The 27,418-nt window shown below is 42.3% G+C and overlaps 1 protein-coding gene across 1 annotated transcript in view; it reads right to left on the bottom strand.

Moving 5' to 3' along the window:
* Nucleotides 1–27,418, bottom strand: part of UGGT2 (UDP-glucose glycoprotein glucosyltransferase 2) — a 459,065-nt gene that overhangs the window by 408,038 nt on the left and 23,609 nt on the right. Inside the window, exon 3 of the mRNA XM_077297152.1 lies at nucleotides 20,887–21,017. Coding sequence (XP_077153267.1) covers nucleotides 20,887–21,017 — 131 coding nt within the window. The remainder of the gene's footprint in view (nucleotides 1–20,886; nucleotides 21,018–27,418) is intronic.

Here is a 27,418-nt window from a genome sequence, read left to right as displayed (position 1 = left end):
ACATGCGTGTAGCAACTTTTTGTGTGTCGAGTTGCATGTGACAGGTTAGTGTAGCAAGTTGTGTGCAGCAAGTTTTGCGCATGGCGAGTTTTGCACGTGGCGAGTTTTATGTGTGGTGCGTTTTGAGTATGTGCAAGATTTGTGTGAGGCAACTTTTGCATGTGTTGCAACTTTTGTGCATGTGGCAATTTTTCCGCGTGTGCAAGTTTTGCGTGTGGCGAGTTTTCCATGAGGTGAATTTTGCACGTGTGGCGAGTTTTGCATGTGGAGAGTTTTGCGTGTGGCGAGTTTTGAGCTGGGACTTTTGTGTTTCGACTTTTATGTGGCGAGGTTGGTGTATGTGTGGTGAAATGTGCGCTGAGGGTGGTATATGTGTTCGAGCACATGGTAGTGTGTGGCACATTTTGTGTGTGTGTTCATATCCCCGTGGTGGTGTGGTGATTATCCCATGTCGGGGCCCCACCTTAGCAACTGTACAGTATATACTCTTTGGCGCCATCACTCTCATTCTTTAAGTCCCCCTTGTTCACATCTGGCAGCTGTTAATTTGCCTCCAACACTTTTCCTTTCATTTTTTCCCCATTATGTAGATAGGGGCAAAATTGTTTGGTGAATTGGAAAGCGCGGGGTTAAAATTTCACCTCACAACATAGCTTTGACGCTCTCGGGGTCCAGACGTGTGACTGTGCAAAATTTGGTGGCTGTAGCTGCGACGGTTCAGATGCCAATCCCGGACATACACACATACATACACACATTCAGTTTTATATATTAGATATATATATATTATAATTTGTAAAGTGCTGCGGAATATGATGTCACATGATGTCTTCATTCTCGCGCCTGCGTGTACACACGGCCCAAGATTCCCAGCCCCCCAGTGTGAATAAATCAGAAGAGACTGCGGGGCAGGATCTCGGGCCGCGCGTACATGAAGACATCATGTGATGTCAGTGGAAGGGCAGCGCTAAATGCACATGCCTGAGAAAAAAAAAATTACAGTGCAGGCCCCGGGGACATAACTGAACGCTGAGGAGGCGGCGCCCAGGGGAAAGGAGGAAATGACTGATGGCTGGGAGGCGGTCGTGTTCTGGGAGAAAAGACATGCCCCCCTGACAAACCACAGGTATGGAGGGCAAATTATAAAAACGATTCTTTCAGCGGTGGAAGGGACCCCAAATAAAGGAGCCACCTTGACAGAATGCAGCATTAGTGCTGCACAATGGGGCTCTTTTAGTTACAAACACCTAGGTTTGACAGGTTCCCTTTAATTGCAGCTTCCTGCTTGAGGGTAGGCTAGACCAGTCGCATAGTTTCGTCACCAGCCAGAAGTGTGCACTCACTGATACAGAACAGAAACTGGCAGAGTTCACTCTTCAAAGACAGATATTGCTTTACAGCAATGATTAAAAACTTTATAGCCAAACACCATGTACGGTAAGTGCTGCGCTTCTTGCCCCAGAATCAAACCTTCACTGATACTTTTGCAGTGGCCAATAACCTAGACAGCAATCAATACAAAAGAAATAAAGTCCTACATTATTAAAAATGCAGAGCATATTGAATAACCGTTAAAATGCTAAGTTATTTTTCTTTACAAGCACTTTTTTTTTTTTTTTTTTTTTAAACTGCACCAACATAGGCTATTTAACAGTAAATTCCACTATCAATAGCAATTGCAGTATTTAGAGAAAAGTAAAAGATGGAGGGTGGTCCCTTTCCCGCCCAATCGGCACCCCTGCAATGTAATCACGGGCTCCTGATAGTACTCATTGCAACCCCATGTCAAATGATGACCTCTGGAAGTGCCAACTATGGAGGCCTGTTAGACTATGCCAGGTGCATGGTTGAAAAGGAGTTCTGCCAGTGTAAGGCTATGGTCACACTATCAGTATTTTACATAAGTATTTGTAAGCCAAAACCAGGTGAGGAACAAATACTGAGTGTAAGACTATGGTCACACTGACCGCTGTAAAGCATTGTAATGCTGCTGCATTGCAATACATGATCACTGACAGTAATAGAAAACAATTTCCCACAAAGGAACCAAGTAAAAAATAAAATGAATAAAAAAAAAATAAAAAATTGAAATCAATAAATACCTATATTTATGTAAATCCAAAAACAAACAAAAAGAGTACACATTTAGCATGGGGAACAAACTGATCTATAAAACTGACACTAGTTAACCCCTTCACTGAACGCCGTAAAAAAAACAAACTGGCAAATACTACAGTTTTTCATCATACCACAAAAACAAAGCAGAAAAAAACACGATAAACTTGAATGTAAATAAAATAGTATAGCTGAAAACGTCATTGTTCCATAAAAAACAAGCTGCCACACAGCTCCATCAGCTGAGAAATAAAAAACAGCTATGGCTCAGAAAATAATGGTGCAAAAACAATTCTTTTTTTCTATAATAAAAAAATTTGTGTGTAAAAGCGGCCAAATATAAAAAAAAAAAATGGTATCACTGTAATCATTCTGACCCAAACAATAAAGCTGCCTTTATCACTGGTACACCACAGTGAACGGCATAAGAAACCTCAAATGAACAAAACCAGAACTGATGGTTTTTGTTTATTCTGCCTCCCAAAACTTGGAATAGAAAGATAGAAAGGGATCAAAAATTGTGCCTGAAAATGGAACCAATAAAAAGGTCAACTATTAAAAAAAAACAAAACTTTTTTTTTTGCAAATAAAAAGTGCGCTTCAGTGCGATGGTAGCAGCCGAAAAAAGAAAAAAAAAATATATAACTAGATGGCAGCCCGATTCTAAAGAATCGGGAGTCTAGAATCCATATATACTTTATTTATTCAAATGTAAGAATACTACAATTAATAAATAATAGTAAGAAAGAACAAAAAATGGCTGCACTCACCAGCTCTTGACAATTCTTGTTATTTAAGGTACAGTTACACAGGATCCATGAACATGCTTATGAGGGGAGTGATGAAAGACATCAGACAACAACTTTGCGTGTTGTGGCAAATGCCACAACAACGGTTCTTTGCTTAAGAACAATAATGTAAATAATAAATAATATGTATCAATAACTATGTATATTGGTATGTTCTATGACATTTTAAAATATTTCATTATTATGTGGAAAAGCTCTTAGTACCCATACTGGCGCATACTTGTGTGCCCATCAGGTATTTTCACAGTAATTTTACATCTGATGGGTTGGTATGAAACGTTTTTAATCATCTCTTGGGCTTAGCTAAGCCTTCATTTTAAATAATTCTAATAAGTACAACAGAAATAAAAGCCTTTTTGTGTATCCAAATTTTTTGTGTTTATTTTTACAGAAGTGTAAAATTTAAGAAATCAACGTTCATAGTACACCGATGGGCTAATATAAGCATGCCCATCAACCACGTCACGGTAGCCTTTGAACTGATGGGTCCTAACTAACTGATTCCTATTTCTTAATACTCAAACCTCTTTCACATCTGCATGTTTCTGATATTTGCAGAAGTAACTAAAAACAATACAACTTCCACACTTGGCACCAAAGAACTGACCTACAACACACTTTCAGCAAGTGCCATGCAATGTAGATGAAGCTTGGAGTGAACTTGCAGTAAATGCGGCAAACGCGGCTTCGACAATTGCATTAAATGCAGCCACAACAAAAACACTGGTAAGTGGAGATTTTGTGGCGAAAACTGCAGAAACCACATGTGCCGCACCTGCCGCAAGTGAAGTACAAATTCCGTATACATTGCATGCAACTTACAGCAAGAGTGGCGTGGGTCAGCCCTTAGGCAGGAAGTGCAGAAATAGCCTTTTTTCCACCATAAATTCTCCAAATAGCAGAAAAATGTTGATGTGAAAGCAAAATCTCTATTCTTTCCCTATCTATCTAAATATGTACCTATCTATATATCTATTTCTATGTACAGAACACACCTGGAGATAGAGATGTGTGTGAACAGCCATCCCACCCGTCTCTTACCTGTTCACAAAAACCTCACCCTTTTTAAAAACAAAATGAAATCTCTCAGCAGCTATACTGCTGGAGCTTCAAATACAGGTTCCTATCACCAAATACAGGCATTTGGATGATACACATCTTACATCTTGTACTTAATGTGTGTTCTACTTACCTATAAAAATATGTATTGATTATCATATCTACATAAATTTAGAAATATGATATGAGTTATTAACCCTATATGCTAATGAGTACGTATGTTATATACGTATTTCCTACATAAGTACTTAAAATCTATATGTCTATGGCTACACTTTTTTTTTTTTTTTCTCCTTATCTCTATACATAGAATTTGCCTATTGCTGTCTATGTTATTAGAAAAACTGAATAATGAAAAAAAAGAAAAGTAACTTTAAACTAAAATATTTTTGTAGATAATATTACGTGTGAAGACTTTAGTACTATCAGCCAATAATTGTCCTTGAAGTGGTGTATTAACCACTTTAACCCTCACATTGCTTCACCCTGGAAAAAGCAACATACAATTGACCATGGGCAAAAGCAGGTTCTGGTAGATAAATACCAACTCGATGGAGGGTCTGGCCTTGAGATTTATTTATGGTCATTGCAAATGCGGGCTTGATGGGAAATTGTCTCCGTCTTAATTTAAAAGGTAATCCAGTCTCTGATGGACACAAATCAATTCGTGGAATGAATACCACATTTCCTGCTGCTGACCCACTAATTACTTTAGCCAGTATGATATTGGCATGTAAGGCAGTGACAATGAGCCGCGTACCATTGCAGAAACCTTTGTTCGTGTTCAGATTACGTAATAACATGACAATGGTGCCAATTTTAAGTTTCAGCCGATGTGAAGGCATTCCAGTTGGTGTTAGTGAATTCAAAAACTCAAGTGGGTATTGATCGAGGTCATCAGCTTCATCAGGATCGATGGAATCATCACTGATCTATTCAGTATAGTCACCTATCAATAAATCCATGACTTGGGAATTGACTTTCTCAACGTCCTCATTTTTTGGACATAAAATTGCATGAGATGCAGCTGTATTTATGCTTTCGGTGTCATTCACATCAATACAAAGATTATCTCCAAAAATTTCAATTATTAAAGAGCCAGTGCATACCATGTCTGGAGGAATTTCAATTACATCATCTCCAAGGTTATGTTCATTAGATAGTTCACCATTTCCCAGTTGAAGCAACCAACTGCTGTAGTGAGGATCAATGGAGCGCATGTTGTTAATAAGTGGCAGGCGAGTAAAATGTTGCCAGTGTTGTGAATATTTTATACAGCTCTCTACAACATCAGTTCTTGTCCCATGAGGGATGACAGGAAGACATTGTCTAAAGTCGCCTCCAAAAACAATCACTTTACCTCCAAACGGTGTTTTTTCTTTGTGAGCTACATTTGTTGCCATGACATCACGTAAAACTCTATCAATGACATGCAATGCATATTTGGATAGCATTGTGCACTCATCAATAATAAAAAGTTTAGTGCTGTGCAAATCTTTTGCTGCATCGGTATCATTCTTAATCCTGGAAACAGATGTTTCATTCACAGGAATTGGAATCCCATAAAGAGAATGAATGGTTCGTCCACCTTGTAGCAAGTTGGCGGCAATTCCAGTAGTGGCAGCAGGTGACACAATGTCTCCTTGTCCTCTTAGCTGATGTAGGAGTAGATGATATAGGTACGTTTTTCCGCTGCCACCAGGACCATCAAGGAAAAAACACTTTGCTGTAGAATTAGTGTCTTCTAAAGCTTGAGTGATAGCATCAAAAGCAAAAAGTTGGTCCTCATTTAGAGTAGCTTTCATTTCAGCAGCTGCTGATAACTCATAATCTTTATCATACTGTGGGAGGAGGTGTTGTTTCTTGACTGGACGTGGCAAATTAAAATCAGTATAAGTTTTGCCATGAGCTTTAAGAACATGTTGGACATCTGTCATAGCATAGCCTTCCTTCACAATTGACACACTCCAGAGTGTCGGAGTGGTATGCATAGCAGTAGTCTTCTACAAAGTGTTCCTTAAATTCATCCCATAAGTCCCGAGGTTTAGCTGGAGGACCAAAAATACAAATGTAGGCAAACGTGTCACGTAGCTGTGCTGGCATGTTGAGAATACTGGCATCAAGTAATGTATTTCTCCACAGACTATCATCAAATAGTAAGCCAAGAGCTAATGCCGCATCTTTGAAGGTTTCATGTGTGACTCCGTGTACAGTTTTTATGCTGTCAAAACTGGTTGCACCTTTGACATGTAACAATAACAATCTTAAATAGTAGCGTTCTTGGTCTTTCACACTGACAGTATACATTCGTCCAATCACAGAACCACCTGCTCGCTTTCTAACTTCCCAAGAACCTTCTTTCCAAACATAGTTTTCGGGAATTTCACGGTATAAATAAATATGAGCATGATGGTCGTTCTGATTAAGCTTGAAGTAGGCCATAAGTGTAGAATTTTGATGGAGCTTTTGTTTGATGTTTCCAATAGAGTCATCCTCATGAAAATAGAGTGGCTGAGAATGCGGTAGATGTACAGCAAGGCGAATGATGCTATGAGATTGTTTGTGCATTGGATATGAGAATATTCGCCAAGCTGCCTCTGGTGCACTAACATATCTTGAATCCATGAATTGGTGTGTTTCATCATGTTGAATGTTAGTCTGGCAGATTTCAAGATTGGCTTTATCATGTCCTTTGTAGACGTATTTAAATAAATATTTCACAGCCTGAATGGAACCACAAACTTCGACATTTATATGGCACTTGTATTTTAATAGCAGGAACGGATTATATGGAACCACCCACGAATTGTCAATCATGTTAGAATGGTGTTGAAAAGATGGGCCAAAGTGTCTGCGATAAGTAGGATAGGCGTCCTTAGCTATGATGGTTCTTGGTTGCAAATCTTTAGGGAAACCTTTTGTACACTTCCCCAGATCCATACAGGGAGAATTTGGGTTGTGTTCTCCACACGGACCATGAATCATATGTTGGAGAACAATTTTATGGAGCTGAGGGTAGTGGGTAGGATTGGGAATTTCAGCCCACACTGTATTGTCTATGTCCTCCTCAGTCCTTAATTTGGAGTTGCTGTCCAGAATAATCAAAATGTGAGCGTGTGGAAGGCCACGTTCTTGAAATTCAATTACATGAACCATAGCGCAAACTTTCCCAAATAATCCGTTGTTAATGTCTTTTAAAAGTGCTTCCAGTTTTATTTTGAAAACACGTGCCACCAAATCAGGTCTATGTTCCACTCGCTGCCAAGGTTCCAAATTCTCAGTAATCTCATTCCATTTCGGATTACAGGTCATGGTGATGAATAGATCAGGACGACCATATTTAGTCACAATAGCCATGGCATCCTGGTACCGCTGCTGCATATTCCTGGGACTGCCTTCAAACGAAGATGGTAAAATGACCGTTTTTCCAATGGGGATGCCCTTCTCAATGGATTTTTTCTGGAGATGTTCCTGGAGTACACAATAATCCTCTACTTTCAAATCCTTTTGGTGTTGACGGATATAATTTAGGCGATTTGCCTCGATTTTCACATAAGCATCCACTAAGTACTGCTGAGTGAGTTTGCCACCATTCAGGAGTGGATTAAACTGATTACGGACAGACAGCACATAGCAGTAATATTGCAGTTGTGTAACTCTGCGTGGACTTTGCCCTTGTTGCTTGAGGCCATCATGCCAGCCCTGGTCTCCGTAAGGGAAAAATAAAGATAGAGTAAAGCATCTAAATTACTGTGTAGAATGCTGACCTGTTGTGTTCTTGGCGCCAAAGGATTTTTGGGGTCCGGTTGTAAATGTATTAAAATATCACGATTAAATGGTGGCTCTCCATTGTCATTTTCAAATACGACAGCAACTTCATTGACAGTTGGATTATTATATCGGCGAGGGTCTTGATTCCGATCTTGTTTAAGGGCCATGATGATATTTGGCATGAGAGTGCCATTAGCTTCAGCTTTAAGATGTTCTTCATGTTCCACATCTCGTAACATTTTGTAGGCAGCAACAAAGGGATTCACATTGTCTAACTGAAGAGCAATTATACTCATCAAAGTGGGATGACATTTTTGATTTTGTTCACAGTTTAAACGTTGTTCATTCTCGGTAGCGGTATCCAAAATATACAGTTGGGCATAAGCTGGAACTTGATCATCACTGGGATGTAGGGTTCCAGTACGATGATATATTTGTCCATGTATACGGAAACAGTAAGGGCCATGTCCAGGTGGAGGGGATATATTGGCACCCATGGAGGCGAAAGCAAATGAGCTGTTAATACTACGAATATTTTCCATGAGATTCTTACTGAACTCACTCTCCCCTGTCAGCAATCGTTTAAAGACCTCGGGATATTGGGGTATAGGTATATGCACTTTACTCTTGTGACAACACAGAGTAAAATTTTTATCTGCTGGTATCTCAGCATTAAAATGTAATGCTTGACAATGTTCACATAAATAGTTCATAGGACCACAGGAGTGTTCTACTATGGTACTGTCATCATTAGTAAAACCTGTAGGATGTTGAGGTACAGGTTGTGGTAACGGAGCATTGGAATGTTTCTTTAAGCCAACATATATAAAGCGTGGACCTGGTAGAGGATCTTCACTGTCCACAGATTCAATCACTGAGGAGTTGGAAGGTGTATCGTGGTCAGGGTTTATTAATATGGAGGTGCAAGCTGTTTTTTTGCGCCATTCACGGCGTGCACCAGCTGCATTTGGTAATGGTTTGTTTGTTGCCTTAGAAGAGTCAGGTGTGAAGCATGTCTTATAAGCAGACTTAACTGTGTACAGGCGACGGCGTTTATCATTTGGAGTGTAAGTAGGACAGTGTTTGCGCTTACGTGCAGATTTACCAACGGTTAAAGGAGCTTGAGGCTGCACACATTCTATGAATGGAGACAAAGAAGCTGTATTGTGGGCAGAATCTATGACTGAGGACGTGGAAATATTATGTTTGCAACGTTGAGAGCGTGCAGCAGCAGCTTTATTACTTAATCGATTAGTTTTGTCCTCAAAAGACTCATTAGTAATGCGTTTATTGCAAGCAGCATTAACAGTGTCCAGGCGCTTCTGTCTGTCCTCTGTAGTCTCGTTAGCACGCTGTTTGCGCTTACGTGCGGCATCGGCGGCTTTTCGCTCTGCGTCATTGGTATACTTATTATCAGACCTGATGTTACGTGCGCCATCAGCAGCTTTGGGCTCTGTGTCATTAGTATACTTAACAGTGTCCAGGCGCTTGCATCTATCCTCTGTACTCTTGTTAGCACGCTGTTTACGCTTACGTGCAGCATCGGCGGCTTTTCGCTCTGCGTCATTGGTATACTTATTATCAGACCTGATGTTACGTGCGCCATCAGCAGCTTTGGGCTCTGTGTCATTAGTATACTTAACAGTGTACAATCCATGCCTCCAGATGAGCGTGAAACCTTCCAAGATCTGCTAGACCTACTGGAGGAAAGTGAATCAGGACATACTAGGAGAAGATTCCCGGGAAGAAATAAATCTATCAAAACACCTTCCTTCTCATTGGTGCCTGCCATAAAAATATTCTTTGAGCTTACGAAACGAGACATCTTGACCATGCCAGCCCGGGTGAGTACGCTCTCCAATATAAGCCATGAGGAAAAACGTGCCTTGTGGGATTTACAAAACAACAAAGAATTTGTCATTAAGGAAGCGGACAAAGGGGGCAACGTGGTGTTGTGGTCTGTGGAAGCATATTTGACTGAGGCCAATAGACAGCTTTCTAACTCTAGGTGCTACCAAAGGTTACCATCTGACCCTACGGATATTTTTGCATCTAAATTTGACACATTGCTTTGCAGGACACAGCGTTTCGGTATCATCTCACCTCAAGAGAAAAAATATCTATGGGTGGAACATCCGGTGACGGCAACATTTTACATGTTGCCAAAGATACACAAAGATGAGAAGAGACCACCTGGGAGACCTATCGTCTCCAGTATTGGCAGCATCTGTGAGCGGGCAAGTGAGTACCTGGACTTCTTTTTCCAACCCATTGTCACAGCCCTACCCTCCTTCATCAGGGATTCTGCGCATTTTATAGAGGTCTGTGGACAGATAGAGTTACCGGGAGAGTTCTACCTGGTCACATGTGACGTGGAGTCCCTGTACTCCAATATCGGGCATGGGGACGGCCTAAACGCGGTGGCTTTCTTTCTGGACAAGAACGTACATTCGGACCGGGGACATGATTCTTTCCTCTTGGACCTACTCAGATTCGTACTCCATCATAATTTCTTTTTGTTTGACAGGACGTTTTATTTACAGATAGCAGGAGTAGCGATGGGGGCCAAATGCGCGCCAACCTATGCAAATATTTTTCTAGGTTGGTGGGAGGAGATGTTTGTGTACCCAGCCATGGCCTTTAAAAACCAGGTCCGAAATTGGCATCGATATATCGATGACATATTCTTTGTCTGGCTGGGCACCAGGGAAGACTGTGTTGAGTTTATTAATGATCTTAATTCTAATTCCCATAACATCTTTTTAACCCATTCCATCTCCAACAGCTTCATCAATTTTTTGGATCTGAGGGTCTTTGAGAGGGGAGGCCACTTGGTGACGGACCTTTTCAGGAAACCGACAGCGACAAATGCCCTCTTAGAGTTTAACAGCTTCCATCCCTGGCATACCAAGGTCGGTGTCCCTACGGGGCAGTTTTTGCGCATTAGACGCAACTGCACTCTGGACCAAGATTTTTTGACACAAGCTCGGGATCTGACAGATCGTTTTAGACAGAGGCACTACCCCAAGCGGGTGGTATCAACGGCTTTTCAGCGAGCAAAACAACAGGATCAAACTTCACTCCTGGCTTCTAACAGATGTCCTCGACAACCACAAACAAGATTCATCACGGAATATAATGATCACTGGGGACAGGTAAGAGCAATTTTGACTAGGCATTGGCCTATATTACAAACGGACATCCAAACGACTGAAATTATCAGTAGTAGGCCACTTTTGACCCCTAGAAGAGCCCCCAATTTGAGGCAACTGCTGACTAAGAGTCATTTTTCCAGGCCTACGGTTAAGTTAAATAGGGGCATCGTCCTCAAGGGGTCATTCCCCTGTGGGGAATGTAACGTTTGCCCTTTCATGGAACCCATGCAAGATTCATTTACACATCCGAGTAACTCGAGTAGACACACCCTGAAAACTTACATAAACTGCAAGACTAGGAATGTGATTTATGCTCTTTTATGTCCCTGCAACAGGATCTATGTGGGGCAGACGTCCCAAGAATTGCGCAAACGATTACAGAAGCATATATCCACCATACGACTGGCGGCCATAGACCAAATAAAAGGTAAAGTTCTCACCCCTGTGGCGGCACATTTTTTGTCTACACACAGGGGCTCTCCAACGAACCTCAAAATTGTGGGATTACAAAAGATCCGTTGTAGTGAAAGAGGTGGTAATATACGTAAACTTCTCTTGCGCACAGAATCCAGGTGGATTTTCGAGCTCCAGGCAGTGACGCCCCTGGGGCTCAATGAAGAGCTTCTTTTTACGGGGTTTTTGGGGTAGGCCTATAGTGAGATGTTTTGATCCTACTGATAGTTGCTTTTTTGGCTCCTTACTTTCTATATAATATTATTCCCTTCAGGGAAGCTGACAACATAAAATGGGACTAGGTGGATACATCATGGACGTCGATGATTCTGGACAATCATTCCGGTACCTATAGTGGCTTGTGGAACTCTGGAACATTGGATACAAAATGGATGGTGGGTGATGTAGACAGCTATCGAAGAGGATGGAAATACAACAGATGGGACTACCTCCAGCCACTTGGTGGTGATAACTGTGGTTACCTTCATCTCCTCTTTGGATATTGATACAGCGGTCCTTACCCATCACCACAAAAAGGATACAAGACTGAGGCAGCTGGATGGAAGATCTTTGTGAGAAGCCTTTTTGGTCGGGCACAGACTTCACCAGGCCTTTCGAACGGTTTCATCAGTGGAAAATTTACTAAGGCATATTCACACATGGGTGTATATTTATATGCAGTTTTTGTATCCTGTTATATGTTTGGTCTGGGGGGTTTATATTATATTATAAACACTCTGTATAACAACCAGCCTTTGTTACAGGTTTTATTGGCTCTTTTGAGCATTAGCTTACGCCTCCAATATGTACCCTTATAGTGCTCTTATATATAATGGACCATTTATTCTTGTCTCTAATAAATAAGTTTTATCCCACAGGTTCCAGACACCTATTGGGATGCCACCATAGGTTCTCTGAGAAATTAGCTGACCCGTTATCCACATGAATTATTCATCCCTGCCTTTATTAACATTCACTGCCTTATGGGCTTTTATTTCACACCCCCCCTGCGGCTCCTTTTGGCTCCAATGTAGCCCCTTCAACTGTGCTCTCACTTCTTCTTCTTCTTTATACTCCCGGCGATTCCCCTCTGCAGTGTCTTGCCGGCCAGGGACGGCGCGTGCGCAACGCGACCCTATCTGGAGTCGCGGTGTGCGCATGCGCACTGTACCCAATGGACACTTCCTCTATTACGGCATTATGCCGTCTCTCCTGACGTGACGGATATGACGTCTCCCGCCTCCCTGTCCCCCCGCATGACGGTCCACACATGGGTAGGTAATTGACTCCATTAGACATACTATTTAAAGCCGCCTACTATGCCCTCAGTCACTTCCCCTGACGAAGCTGCTGAGGCAGCGATACGCGTGGGGCTCTCCCTGCTCCATACCCCTGATATCATCTTGGGCTATTGTGCCCCCCCCCTCCCCCCTTTTTCTCTCCCACTTTTTTCCCCCTCCCCTTAGTCCTCGGTATGGGGATTGAATCCTGGCTCCAGATTTCTGTCCGCCCATGTGTGCTGTATCTTTGACGGCTTTTTGTCTGCTGCCATCTGGCTACCAACAGGTAGTATTGATTTGGAATACCCTGAACCTTATGTCTCTCATTTGCTCATGGTGCATGGGTTTATACTGGTAGCAGACACACTTCTTCCATTTGTGGAAATTCTTGGGTACTAGGTCAGGACAATTATCACATAGGGGCCATTTATATTAGGAGGGATTCATTTGAGAATATATATTTGATATATTGGTATGCATTCATATGAGATTATTGGCATATTTATGGGGGTTTTCCATCTGTACTTTTGGGGTATGGTGTTTTGATACATGTTTTTCATGTTTTAGATGTTTTTAAAGTGTTTTTCTGAGTTGCAATAAAGGTGTGTTTTTGATACATTCATATACATATGTTTTTTATTGTTTCGGTTGTGCATACTATATGAGTCTATCTTTTTTGGTTCTTACTTAACAGTGTCCAGGCGCTTGCATCTCTCCTCTGTACTCTTGTTAGCACGCTGTTTGCGCTTACGTGCAGCATCGGCGGCTTTTCGCTCTGCATCATTACCATACTTTATATCAGACCTGATCTTACGTGCGCCATCAGCAGCTTTGGGCTCTGTGTCATTAGTATCCTTACTATTAGAGCTCATGTTGGCTAAGCTAAACAGCTTTAAGCGTGGTGGTGGCAAACAGGTTAATAAGAGGCAGTGTCAGGTAGTAGGAAAATAGCCAGTTAATAATAGGCAATAGTTCTTTGCAGGAATACAGATATTAATAAATAGGCAGTTTATATTGCAGAGAAATTGCTGGGCAATAATGGACAATGTCCTTATGTGGCAAATAATAGAGCAATATACCCAGTGTGGCAAAGAAGAGGTTAATAAACGGCAGTCTCTCAGTATAACAGTCAGTGAATAATAGGCAGTATATGGAGAAAACACCAAACAAAAGTTCAAAATTGGTGTGAAAATGTCACTGAACCACTTCACAACTAAATATACATAGTTTTGGTAAATGGTATCATTTTTTTGACGAAATTCGGCAGGAGCTTGAAGAGCGACGTCACTGGGACCGCCTCCACGCAGTAGAAACTTGCTGTGAGGTAAAAATTCAAAAATCACACCAAAATGGCGGGCGGAGTGTGTCACAGTACGGCACATTTCTGATTGGTTGCTCGCGGCAGGCGGCAACCAATCAGAAAAGTGCCGCGCACCACGAAGGCATATATCTTTGTCCACCCTGAGCGGGTGTAGGACGCTGGTGACGTCACTTATCTCCGGACAAAGCCACGGAAGTTGGCACAAATTGCCGGAAGTAGTATTCTAGGCAATTATATATTAGATTGTCCTGTCACCAGCCATGTGTACGATTATCGGCCGAAAGCCTCTCTGGAACCAATAATCACCCCATGTAAAGGTATCTTTATAAGTTAAAGATTCAGAATACTATGACTTTTATCATATCCTGAACAGTCAAGTTTTTTATGAACCGTTAAGGTTTTCTGGTTGAAGTAAAAAAAACTCTGAGTGTTTACAGTTTGAAACCATAAAATGTTGAAAAATTATGTCATTGAGTATATCACTCAATGGTGCTCATAAACGTGTCTAATTTGATCTATAATATACTTTAATATACGTTACTTTAATCTTTAATATACTTAAGAACAGGGCCCCAGACATCACACAGGGGGTCTGAAACACCGCACAGTGGTCCAAAATATCGCTGTGCTCTGCCTGGGGCCCCATGTTCTGCCTGGGGCCCCATGTTCTGCCTGGCGCCCCTGTGCTCTGCCTGGGGCCCCTGTGCTCTGCCTGGGGCCCCATGTTTTGCCTGAGGCCCTGTGCTCTGCCTGGGGCCCCATATGCTCTGCCTGGGGCCCCTGTGCTCTGCCTGGGGCCCCTGTGCTCTGCCTGGGGCCCCATATGCTCTGCCTGGGGCCCCTGTGCTCTGCCTGGGGCCACTGTGCTCTGCCTGGGGCCACTGTGCTCTGCCTGGGGCCACTGTGCTCTGCCTGGGGCCACTGTGCTCTGCCTGGGGCCACTGTGCTCTGCCTGGGGCCACTGTGCTCTGCCTGGGGCCACTGTGCTCTGCCTGGGGCCACTGTGCTCTGCCTGGGGCCACTGTGCTCTGCCTGGGGCCACTGTGCTCTGCCTGGGGCCACTGTGCTCTGCCTGGGGCCACTGTGCTCTGCCTGGGGCCACTGTGCTCTGCCTGGGGCCCCTGTGCTCTGCCTGGGTGTAGGACACTGGTGACGTCACTTATCTCCGGACATTAGCTCCGGACAAAGCCACGGAAGTTGGCATAAATTGCAGGAAGTAGTATTCTAGGCAATTAATCTCCGAACATTATCTCCGAACATTATCTCCGAACATTATCTCCGAACATTATCTCCGAACATTATCTCCGAACATTATCTCCGAACATTATCTCCGAACATTATCTCCGAACATTATCTCCGAACATTATCTCCGAACATTATCTCCGAACATTATCTCCGAACATTATCTCCGAACATTATCTCCGAACATTATCTCCGAACATTATCTCCGAACATTATCTCCGAACATTATCTCCGAACATTATCTCCGAACATTATCTCCGAACATTATCTCCGAACATTATCTCCGAACATTATCTCCGAACATTATCTCCGAACATTATCTCCGAACATTATCTCCGAACATTATCTCCGAACATTATCTCCGAACATTATCTCCGAACATTATCTCCGAACATTATCTCCGGACATTATCTCCGGACAAAGCCACGGAAGTTGGCACAAATTGCAGGAAGTAGTATTCTAGGCAATTATATATTAGATAATAAAATAATATATATTATTCTAAGGGGCACTTCCGTCTGTTTGTCTGTCAAGGAAATCCCAAGTCGCTGATTGGCCGCGACCAATCAGCGACGGGCATAGTCCGGCCGCGAAATGGAAGGGACTGGAAGAGACCTGCAAGGGTACTTGACCACACCACCAGGCACAGGCGTCATCACCAGGGAGCATCTATGCTGGACGAGGGACCAATTGGCCTCAGTGTTGTTAACTGATGAAAGTCGATTCACGCTGAGCAGAAATGATAGATGCCAACAATGTTGGAGATGACAAGGGGATTGCTACAGCTGATACAGAACTTCCCTACAATTTGTGAATGATACAATGACAAGCCCCTACTACTTGAATACCATCATTAATCATTGTGCCTCTCCATGAACACAGGCCTAATTTTCATCATCCTGAAGGACAATGCTCCAGCTCATCAAAGTCGTACAATTATTAGGGAATGGCTGCTGGAAACTGGAGTACCTCAAATGGAGTGGCCTGCACTTTCTCCAGACCTTAACTCCATAGAAAACCTATGGGATCAGCTGAGTCGCCATGTTGAGGCTTGTAACCATGTTCTCCAGAACCTCAATGATGTGAAAGTCACCCTTCAAGAAGAGTGGGATGCCATGCCTCAGAAGACAATAACTCCACTTGTGAAGAGCATGAGACGACGTTGTCAAGCTGTAATTGATGCTCAAGGCCACATAAGATATTGAGACATTGACTTTTTGGGGGTATACCCATGACTGTTAGCTTTTGTTTCAATTTATAATTGTTTGAGATGAGGAAATTAGTGATGAGCGAATAATACTCGTTACTCGAGATTTCCTGAGCACATTCGGGTGTCCTCCGAGTATTTTTTAGTGCTCGGATATTTAGTTTTCTTCGCCGCAGCTGAATGATTTACATCTGTTAGCCAGCATAAGTACATGTGGGGATTCCCTAGCAACCAGGCAACCCTCACATGTTCTTATGCTGGCTAAAATCATTCAGCTGCGGCGAAGAAAACAATCTCCGAGCACTAAAAAAAATACTCGGAGGACACGAGCATGCTCGGGAAATCTCAAGTAACGAGTATATTCGCTCATCACTAGAAATCATCATTGCATGCTTCTTAAATGCCCCGCTTTCATAATAAAATAAGACTGCAGGGTGAATTTTTTCAGCTTTCCATGAATTTCACTCGAAAGCCAAATTTCCCTAACTTTTTGTGAGTAGCGCAAGTCTGGTATCTCCATAATTGTACTGACACAAAGAATAAAGTAGTTTTAGCACTTATATTAAAGGAAGAACACCGTACAAACAAAATAAAAAAAAAATTGGAATTGAGAGAGGACGCCATGTCGCGCTTGGAGAGCCCCTGATGTGCCTAAACATAGAAACCCCCCCACAAATGACACCATTTTGGAAAGTAGACCCCCTAAGGAACTTATCTAGATGTGTGGTGAGCACTTTGACCCACCAAGTGCTTCACAGAAGTTTATAATGTAGAGCCGTAAAAATAAAAATATTTTTTCACAAAAATGATCTTTTCGCCCCCAATTTTTTATTTTCCCCAAGGGTAACAGAAGAAATTGGACTAACAGAAGAAATTGGACCCCAAAAGTTGTTGTGCAATTTGTCCTGAGTACGTCGATACCCCATATGTGGGGGTAAACCACTGTTTGGGAGCATGGCAGAGCTCGGAAGGGAAAGAGCGACTTTTGACTTCTCAATGCAAAATTGACTGGAATTGAGATAGGACGCCATGTCGCGTTTGGAGAGCCCCTGATGTGCCTAAACAGTGGAAACCCCCCACAAGTGACACCATTTTGGAAAGTAGACCCCCTAAGGAACTTGTCTAGATGTGTTGTGAGAACTTTGAACCCCCAAGTGTTTCACTACAGTTTATAATGCAGAGCCGTGAAAATAAAAAAATAATTTTTTCACCACAATAAAGATTTTTTAGCCCCCAAATGTTTATTTTCCCAAGGGTAACAAGAGAAATTGGATGACAAAACTTGTTGTCCAATTTGTTCCGCGTACGCTGATACCCCATATGTTGGGGTAAACCCCTGTTTGGGCGCACAGGAGAGCTCGGAAGGGAAGGAGCACCGTTTTACTTTTTCAATGCAGAATTGGCTGGAATTGAGATCCGACGCCATGTTGCATATGGAGAGCCCCTGATGTGCTTAAACAGTGGAAACCCCCCCAATTCTAACTGAAATCCTAACCACACCCCTAACCCTAATCCCAACCCTAACCCCAACACACCCCTAACCCTAATCCCAACTATAACCCTAAACACACCCCTAACCCTAATCCCAACCATAAATGTAATCCAAACCCTAACTTTGGCCCTAACCCTAATAGGAAAATGGAAATAAATAAAAAAAATTTATTTTATTATTTTTCCCCTAACTAAGGGGTTGATGAAGGGGGGGGGGGGTTTGATTTACTATTTATAGCGGGGGGGGTTAGTGGATTTTTATGATTGGCAGCTGTCACACACTAAAAGATGCTTTTTATTGCAAAAAATAGTTTTGCGTCTCCTCATTTTGAGAGCTATAATTTTTCCATATTTTGGCCAACAGTGTCATGTGAGGTCTTGTTTTTTGCGGGACGAGTTGACGTTTTTATTGGTACCATTTTCAGGCAAGTAACATTTTTTGATCGCTTTTTATTCTGATTTTTGTGAGGCAGAATGACAAAAAAACAGCTATTCATGAATTTCTTTTTTTTTGGGGGGGGGGGGCGTTTATACCGTTCAATGTTTGGTAAAATTGATAAAGCAGTTTTATTCTTCAGGTCAGTACAATTACAGCGATACCTCTTTTTTATGTTTTTGCACTTTTATACGATAAAAACTTTTATATAAAAAAATTATTTTTGCATCACTTTATTCTGAGGACTATAACTTATTTTTCGCTGATGATGCTGTATGGCGGCTCGTTTTTTGCGGGACAAGACGTTTTCAGCTGTACCATGTTTATTTATATCAGTCTATTTGATCACGTGTTATTCCACTTTTTGTTCGGCGGTATGATAAAGCGTTTTTTGCCTTTTTTTAAGGTGTTCACTGAAGAGGTTAACTAGTGGGACAGTTTTATAGGTAGGGTCGTTACAGACGCGGCGATACTAAATAGGTGTACTTTTATTGTTTTTTTATTTACATAAAGAAATGTATTTATTGGAATATATATTTTTGTATTTTATTTAGGAATTATTTTTTTATTTTTATTTTTTTAAACATGTAAATTTACTCATTTTTTAACTTTTTCACTTTGTCCCAGGGTGGGACACAGTTGTATAGTGTCATCTTGCTGATCTGACATTTTGCGAAGCACTGTGTCAGATCAGCGATCTGACAGACAGTGCTGCAGGCTTGCCGATGCCTGCTCTTAGCAGGCGCTTGCAAGCCACCTCCAAGGGAGGAGACATTTGGAACAACGCGATCACATGAGCCCCCTCCCTGCGCGATGCTTCCCTATGCCAGAGGAACGCTGCGATCGTGTTTAATCGCAGTGTTCCGGGGGTTAATGTGCCGGATGTCAGCTGTAATAATTGCCTATGACGTACTATCCCGTCCCTGGGAATTAGGTCCCAGGTCACCTCGACAGGATAGTATGTCAGATGGCAGAAAGGGGTTAAAAGACAGAAATAGCCCTACGTCCCATTTATCCTGTTCTCTACGCTGAGCACTTACATTGGAGTTTCTATTTAAATGTCCAAAAATGTGATTCAAACTGCACCCCGGATCAAAACATTCAATATAATGAGGCTGATTGAGTTGGTTTGGCCTTTGTTGACTGCCTCATTAAAGTGTATAGTTCTGTCAGGTGTGCCATCTGAATCCTGTTTTTGCATATTTAGACGGAAACCCCAACGTAAATGGTCAGAGTAGAGAACAAGGTAAACATGAACCCATCCTAAAAGAAATATAAAACGAAAACTGTAATTTATCCCAAAATTAAGTCCCAATAAAAACTTTAACTCATCCCACAAAAATCAAGTCCCCATTCAGTTCCATCATCTGTCAGTGTAAAAAAAAAAAAAAAAAAAAAAAAAAAAAAGGGTTTCCATATTCACGGCAACTGAAACGCTTGCTTTCCTCCAAATAAAAATGGCCAGTGAAACCTCCTCTGCCAAGTCCAAAATGTCCTACCTAAAATTCTGCATTCTATTTTTCTTGATGACTGTGAAACTACTTTGGAATTTCATTATTATGTATATACCATGTGACATAACATCTGCATGTCATAAACCTGATTTAGGTTTGATATTTATGTGCAGCAATTTGTTATAACACCATACATCTAGTTTAATATGCGCCTTCTTTTAATATCAGTTCATCACCACTGCATATTTATGCATTAAATAAATTATTTACATTATTACTACTGACCATCTCAGTTCTTTTCTCTTTTTTTTCCTGTTTGAACAGATAATAGTAAGCAGTTTGCATTGGGAAGCATAATGACAGATCTGCTTTAACTAATTAACGACCAACGGCATACATTCTTTTCATAAGTCGTTAAGCAAAGTATGAAATTGGTTTAGTAGCTCAATCTGCTTCATAATGTGCAGATGCTGCTGTGTTATACAGCCAGCATCTACCTATGACTAATACAACCATTACAAATTTTTTGGTTCTAGGAGTTTAAAATATTAAGAAATCAGGAAATAAGGAAATACTGAAATAATGTCCCTGACCAACTAGAGACTGCACACGGTGTCCTGCGTACAGAATCGGTGCGGTGATTTACAATTTTAATGGCAAATCAAGACCAATATAAAACGAACATCCAAAAATGCTTTATTCATGAATAGATGGGAAACAAATAGCACAATGTACTTGTGGTATACATTAAAGGCAGCCCACTTAAACAATATGCCAATTTAACCTTGCAAACAAAGTCTTTAATATTCAGTGTTGTATTATTGCAGATAAATTAGTGCAAGGCTGAACTGAGCTAAGTGTGAGACAAGACAAGGACAATATAATAATGAGAAATAATGGAGGGATCATGTAGTAGTATATGAAGTATGTATAGGGGTTTTACATGTCAGGGTAATGACAAAGCAAAGAAGATCATGTATTATGCACATGTATGTATTATCTGAAATGTAGTCTATTCTTCAAGAAATTGTTGGTAAGAAATAGAGTTTATGATCATTGACACATTTAGTGCAATAAGAAGTTAGCACAGTACCTGTTGGAACATCTGCACAGTGGGAGAATGTGCTCTTATAGAAAATGCAAATTTCAGCAAACTCATTTGTAGGTCGGAAAGAAACTGCGCAGCTTTCTTCAATATCAAGCTGTAATAGGAATATTCTGAACCTGAAAGAATGATGGAGAAGTGAATGAGAAGTAATATCTATCAAAGGCTAAAAGCAAAACTAATTAACCACTAAAAACAAATGGGCCTATCTAATCAGAATATTTCACTCCAGCGCAGCACTATTCAGATAACCTTCATAGTTAGGAGGGATTTCTATGAATACATTATTTAACCTCATTGAGATAAAAAACGGATGGCTAAAAACCCTCTTAAAAAATATATACATTGCTCAAACAAAATATAGGGAACACTAAAATCCCACATCCTAGATATCACTGAATGAAATATTCCAGTTGTAACTCTTTATTCATTACATACATAGTGGAATGTGTCGAGAACAATAAAACCTAAAAATTATCAACGTAAATCACCACTAAAATCCCATGGAGGTATGGAGTTGGAATGATGCTCAAAATCAAAGTGGAAAATGAAGTTCCAGGCTGATCCAACTTTAGTGGAAATGCCTCAAGACAAGGAAATGATGCTCAGTAGTGTGTGTGGCCTCCACGTGCCTGTAGGACCTCCCTACAACGCCTGGGCATGCTCCTGATGAGGCGGCGGATGGTCTCCTGAGGGATCTCCTCAGACCCGGACTAAAGCATCTGCCAACTCCTGGACAGTCTGTGGTGCAATGTGACATTGGTGGATGGTACGAGACATGATGCCACAGATGTGTTCAATCGGATTCAAGTCTGGGAAACAGGCAGGCCAGTCCATAGCTTCAATGCCTTCATCTTGCAGGAACTGCTGACACACTCCAGCCACATGAGGTCTGGCATTGTCTTGCATTAGGAGGAACTCAGAGCCAACCGAACCATCATATGGTCTCACAAGGGGTCTGAGGATCTTATCTAGGTACCTAATGGCAGTCAGGCTACCTCTGTCGAGCACATGGGGGGCTGTGCGGCCCTCCAAAGAAATGCCGCCCCACACCATTACTGACCCACTGACAAACCGGTCATGCCGAAGGATGTTGCAGGAAGCAGATCGCTCTCCACGGTGTCTCCAGACTCTGTCACATGTGCTCAGTGTGAACCTGCTTTCATCTGTGAAGAGCACAGGGCGCCAGTGGCGAATTTGCCAATCCTGGTGTTCTGTGGCAAATGCCAAGCATTGGGCTGTGAGCACAACCCCCATCTGTGCACGTCGGACACTCAGACCATCCTCATGGAGTCGGTTTCTAACAGTTTTTGCAGACACATGCACATTTGTGGCCTGCTGGAGGTCATTTTGCAGGGCTCTGGCAGTGCTCCTCCTGTTCCCCACCTTGCACAAAGGCTAAGGTAGTGGTCCTGCTGCTGGGTTGTTGTCCTCCTACGGCCCCCTCCACGTCTCGGTGTACTGGCTTGTGTCCTGGTAGCGCCTTCAGCCTCTGGACACTACGCTGACAGACACAGCAAACCTTCTTGCCACAGCTCGCATTGATGTCCCATCCTGGATGGGCTGCACTACCTGATCCACTTGTGTGGGTTGTAGAGTACGTCCCATGCTACCACGAGTGTGAAAGCACAACCAACATTCAAAAGTGACCAAAACATCAGCCAGAAAGCATTGGTATTGAGATGTAGTCTGCGGTCCCCACCTGCTGAACCACTCCTTTATTGAGTGTGTTTTGATAATTGGCAATAATTTCCATCTGTTGTCTATTCCATTTGCACAACAGCATGTGAAATTGTCAAACAGTGTTGCTTCCTAAGTGGACAGTTTGATTTCACAGAAGTTTGATTTACTTGGAATTATATTCTGTTGTTTAAGTGTTCCCTTTATTTTTTTGAGCAGTGTATATATATTATATTCATAAGAAACATCTTACCCACATCAGACTGAGGTTTCTTGAGCTCAATGGAAGAAAAGATTCAGAGGTTGGACCCTACATCTCAAGTAGTAGAAGTGAAGATGACGGCATTCCCCACATCATGGAAAATTCTTCTTTATTATTTCATAGCACGCAGTAAAACTCAGGTGGGGAGAGTACAGGCAAATCACAGCAGGTTACAGCCATTTCATGTCTACTACTAACACTTGTAATATACCTTGTAGGAAAGAAAAAGCGCAGAAAGTGTCTTATCTCACATTTTAAAAGAAGATTCGCCAGTAATGTAACTGCGCACCTGATGTAAAAGATTCATAGGCATATAGTGCCGGCTGCCGCAGATCCACCGGTCGATACGCGACCGTAGCTAAAATCGCTGAATAGGAGGATTTGTGGATTATGATCCGCTCTGCCGGCTCATCCAAAACAGACAAAATGTACAATTGAACAGTGGTTTATTCGACACGTTTCGGAGTGCATATGACTCCTTCAGGAAAATACCAAAAAGTATAGACTACACTTGTTACAGACTTTAAATAGGTTCAAATTTCAAATAAACGCGCCAGAGGCTCACCTGACAGATGACGTCACAGGTGCTGACGTATTAGCACATGATAAATATATTAAATGACAAGTGAATAATGAATGGTGTATAAAATAACTCAATTCGTCATAAATACCTACTTATCTTTTACAGGAATATAGAAAAATCAATCACACAGAAGAAAGAAAAAAGGAGAAAAGAAAAAAGAAGGAAGAAAAAGAGAAGAGGGATTTTTCTACAATTGATTTTTCTATATTCCTGTATAAGATAAGTAGATATGTATGACGAATGGAGTTATTTTACATACCATTTATTATTCACTCGTCATTTAAAATATTTATCATGTGCTAATACGTCAGAACCTGTGACGTCATCTGTCAGGTGAGCCTCTGACGCATTTATTTGAAATTTTAACCTATTTAACCCCTTCATGACCCAGCCTATTTTGGCCTTAATGACCTTGCCATTTTTTGCAATTCTGGCCAGTGTCCCTTTATGAGGTAATAACTCAGGAACGCTTCAACGGATCCTAGCGATTCCGAGATTGTTTTTTCGTGACATATTGGGCTTCATGTTAGTGGTAAATTTAGGTCGATAATTTCTGAGTTTATTTGTGAAAAAAACGGAAATTTGGCGAAAATTTCACAATTTTCACATTTTGAATTTTTATTCTGTTAAACCAGAGAGTTATGTGACACAAAATAGTTAATAAATAACGTTTCCCACATGTCTACTTTACATCAGCACAATTTTGGAAACAAATTTTTTTTTTTGCTAGGAAGTTATAAGGGTTAAAATTTGACCAGTGATTTCTCATTTTTACAACAAAATTTACAAAACCATTTTTTTTTAGGGACCACCTCACATTTGAAGTCATTTTGAGGGTTCTATATGGCTGAAAATACCCAAAAGTGACACCATTCTAAAAACTGCACCCCTCAAGGTGCTCAAAACCACATTCAAGAAGTTTATTAACCCTTCAGGTGTTTCACAGCAGCAGAAGCAACACGGAAGTAAAAAATGAACATTTAACTTTTTAGTCACAAAAATTATCTTTTAGCAACAATTTTTTTTATTTTCCCAAGGGTAAAAGGAGAAACTAGACCACGGACGTTGTTGTCCAATTTGTCCTGAGTACGCTGATACCTCATATGTGGGGGTAAACCACTGTTTGGGCGCACGGCAGGGCTCGGAAGGGAAGGAGCGCCATTTGACTTTTTCAATGAAAAATTGGCTCCAATCTTTAGCGGACACCATGTCGCGTTTGGAGAGCTCCCGTGTGCCTAAACATTGGAGCTCCCCGACAAGTGACCCCATTTTGGAAACTAGACCCCCCAAGGAACTTATCTAGAGGCATAGTGAGCACTTTAAACCCCCAGGTGCTTCACAAATTGATCCGCAAAAATGAAAAAGTACTTTTTTTTCACACAAAATTTCTTTTAGCCTCAATTCTTTCATTTTCACATGGGCAACAGGATAAAATGGATCCTAAAATTTGTTGGGCAATTTCTCCTGAGTACGCCGATACCTCATATGTGGGGGTAAACCACTGTTTGGGTGCACGGCAAGGCTCGGGAGGGGAGGCGTGCCATTTGACTTTTTGAATGGAAAATTAGCTCCAATCGTTAGCGGACACCATGTCGCGTTTGGAGAGCCCCTGTGTGCCTAAACATTGGAGCTCCCCTACAAGTGACCCTATTTTGGAAACTAGACCCCCCAAGGAACTTATCTAGATGCATAGTGAGCACTTATAACCCCCAGGTGCTTCACAGAAGTTTATAACGCAGAGCCATGAAAATAAAAAATAATTTTTCTTTTCTCAAAAATGATTTTTTAGCCCACAATTTTTTATTTTCCCAAGGGTAACAGGAGAAATTGGACCCCAAAAGTTGTTGTCCAGTTTCTCCTGAGTACGCGGATACCCCATACGTGGGGGTAAACCACTGTTTGGGCACACGTTGGGGTTCGGAAGGGAAGTAGTGACGTTTTGAAATGCAGACTTTGATGGAATGCTCTGCGGGCGTCAGGTTGCGTTTGCAGAGCCCCTGATGTGCCTAAACAGTAGGAACTCCCCACAAGTGACCCCACTTTGGAAACTAGACCCCCCAAGGAACTTATCTAGATGTGTGGTGAGCACGTTCAACCCCCAAGTGCTTCACAGAAGTTTATAACGCAGAGCCGTGAAAATAATAAATGTGTTTCCTTTCCTCAAAAATAATTTTTTAGCCCAGAATTTTTTATTTTTGCAAGAGTAATAGGAGAAATTGGACCCCAAAAGTTGTTGTCCAGTTTCTCCTGAGTACGCTGATACCCCATATGTGGGGGTAAACCACTGTTTGGGCATATGCCGGGGCTCGGAAGGGAAGTAGTGACGTTTTGGAATGCAGACTTTGATGGAATGGTCTGCGGGCGTCACATTGCATTTGCAGAGCCCCTGATGTGCCTAAACAGTAGAAACACCCCACAAGTGACCCCACTTTGGAAACTAGACCCCCCAAGGAACTTATCTAGATGTGTGGTGAGCACGTTCAACCCCCAAGTGCTTCACAGAAGTTTACAACGTAGAGCCGTGAAAATAAAAAATCATTTTTCTTTCCTCAAAAAAGATGTTTTAGCAAGCAATTTTTTATTTTCCCAAGGTTAACAGGAGAAATTGGACCCCAACAGTTGTTGCCCAGTTTGTCCTGAGTACGCTGGTACCCCAAATGTGGGGGTAAACCACTGTTTGGGCGCACGTCGGAGCTTGGAAGGGAGGGAGCACCATTTGACTTTTTGAACGCAAGATTGGCTGGAATCAATGGTGGCGCCATGTTGCGTTTGGAGACCCCTGATGTGCCTAAACAGTGGAAACCCCTCAATTCTAACTTCAACACTAACCCCAACACACCCCTAATCCCAACTGTAGCCATAACCCTAATCACAACCCTAACCCCAACACACCCCTAACCGCAACACACCCGTAACCCTAATTCCAACCCAAACCCTAATCCTAACCCTAATCCCAAACCTAACCCTAATCCCAACCCTAACCACAACTGTAACCCCAACACACCCCTAACTCTATCCGTAACCCTAACCACAAGCCTAATCTTAACCCTATTTCCAACCCTAGCCCTAATTCCAACCCTAACCCTAAGGCTATGTGCCCACGTTGCGGATTCGTGTAAGATTCTTCCGCATGATTTTTAAAAAAATCTGCAGGTAAAAGGCACTGCGTTTTACCTGCGGATTTACAGCAGATTTCCAGTGTTTTTTTGTGCGGATTTCACCTGCGGATTCCTATTGAGGAACAGGTGTAAAACGCTGCGGAATCCGCACAAAGAATTGACATGCTGCGGAAAATACAACGCAGCGTTTCTGCACGGAATTTTCCGCACCATGGGCACAGCGGATTTGGTTTTCCATAGGTGTACATGGTACTGTAAACCTGATGGAAAACTGCTACGAATTCGCAGCGGCCAATCCACTGCGGATCCGCGGCCAATCCGCACATGCCATAACCCTAACCCTATTTTTTTTATTTTGATCACTGTGATAGAACCTACCACAGCGATCAAAATGTACTTGTAATGAATCTGCCAGCCGGCAGTTTCGGCGGGCGCACTGCGCATGCGCCCGCCATTTTGGAAGATGGCGGCGCCCATGGAGAAGATGCATGGACACCGGGAGTCTCGGTAAGTATAAGGGGGGGGGGGGGGGGGAGGGAGATCGGGGCGCGGGGGGGCGTCGGAGCACGGGCGGGTGACATAGGAGCACGGGGGGAGCGGACAGGAGGACGGGGGAGCGGAGCACAGGACGGAGGGGACTACGGGACAGATCGGTGGCTTGGGGGGGCGATCGGTGGGGTGGGGGGGGGGGGTGCACTTCAGTATTTCCAGCCATGGCCGATGATATTGCAGCATCGGCCATGGCTGGATTGTAATATTTCACCAGTTTTTTAGGTGAAATATTACAAATCGCTCTGATTGGCTGTTGAAAGTGAAACTGCCAATCAGAGCGATCGTAGCCACGGGGGGGTGAAGCCACCCCCCCTGGGCTGAAGC

This window comes from Ranitomeya variabilis, chromosome 3 (genome assembly GCF_051348905.1).
Source record: "Ranitomeya variabilis isolate aRanVar5 chromosome 3, aRanVar5.hap1, whole genome shotgun sequence".
NCBI classification, from domain to species: Eukaryota; Metazoa; Chordata; class Amphibia; order Anura; family Dendrobatidae; genus Ranitomeya; species Ranitomeya variabilis.
The sequence above is the reverse complement of the archived record's forward strand: the minus strand, read 5'-3'. Positions and strand labels throughout refer to the sequence as shown.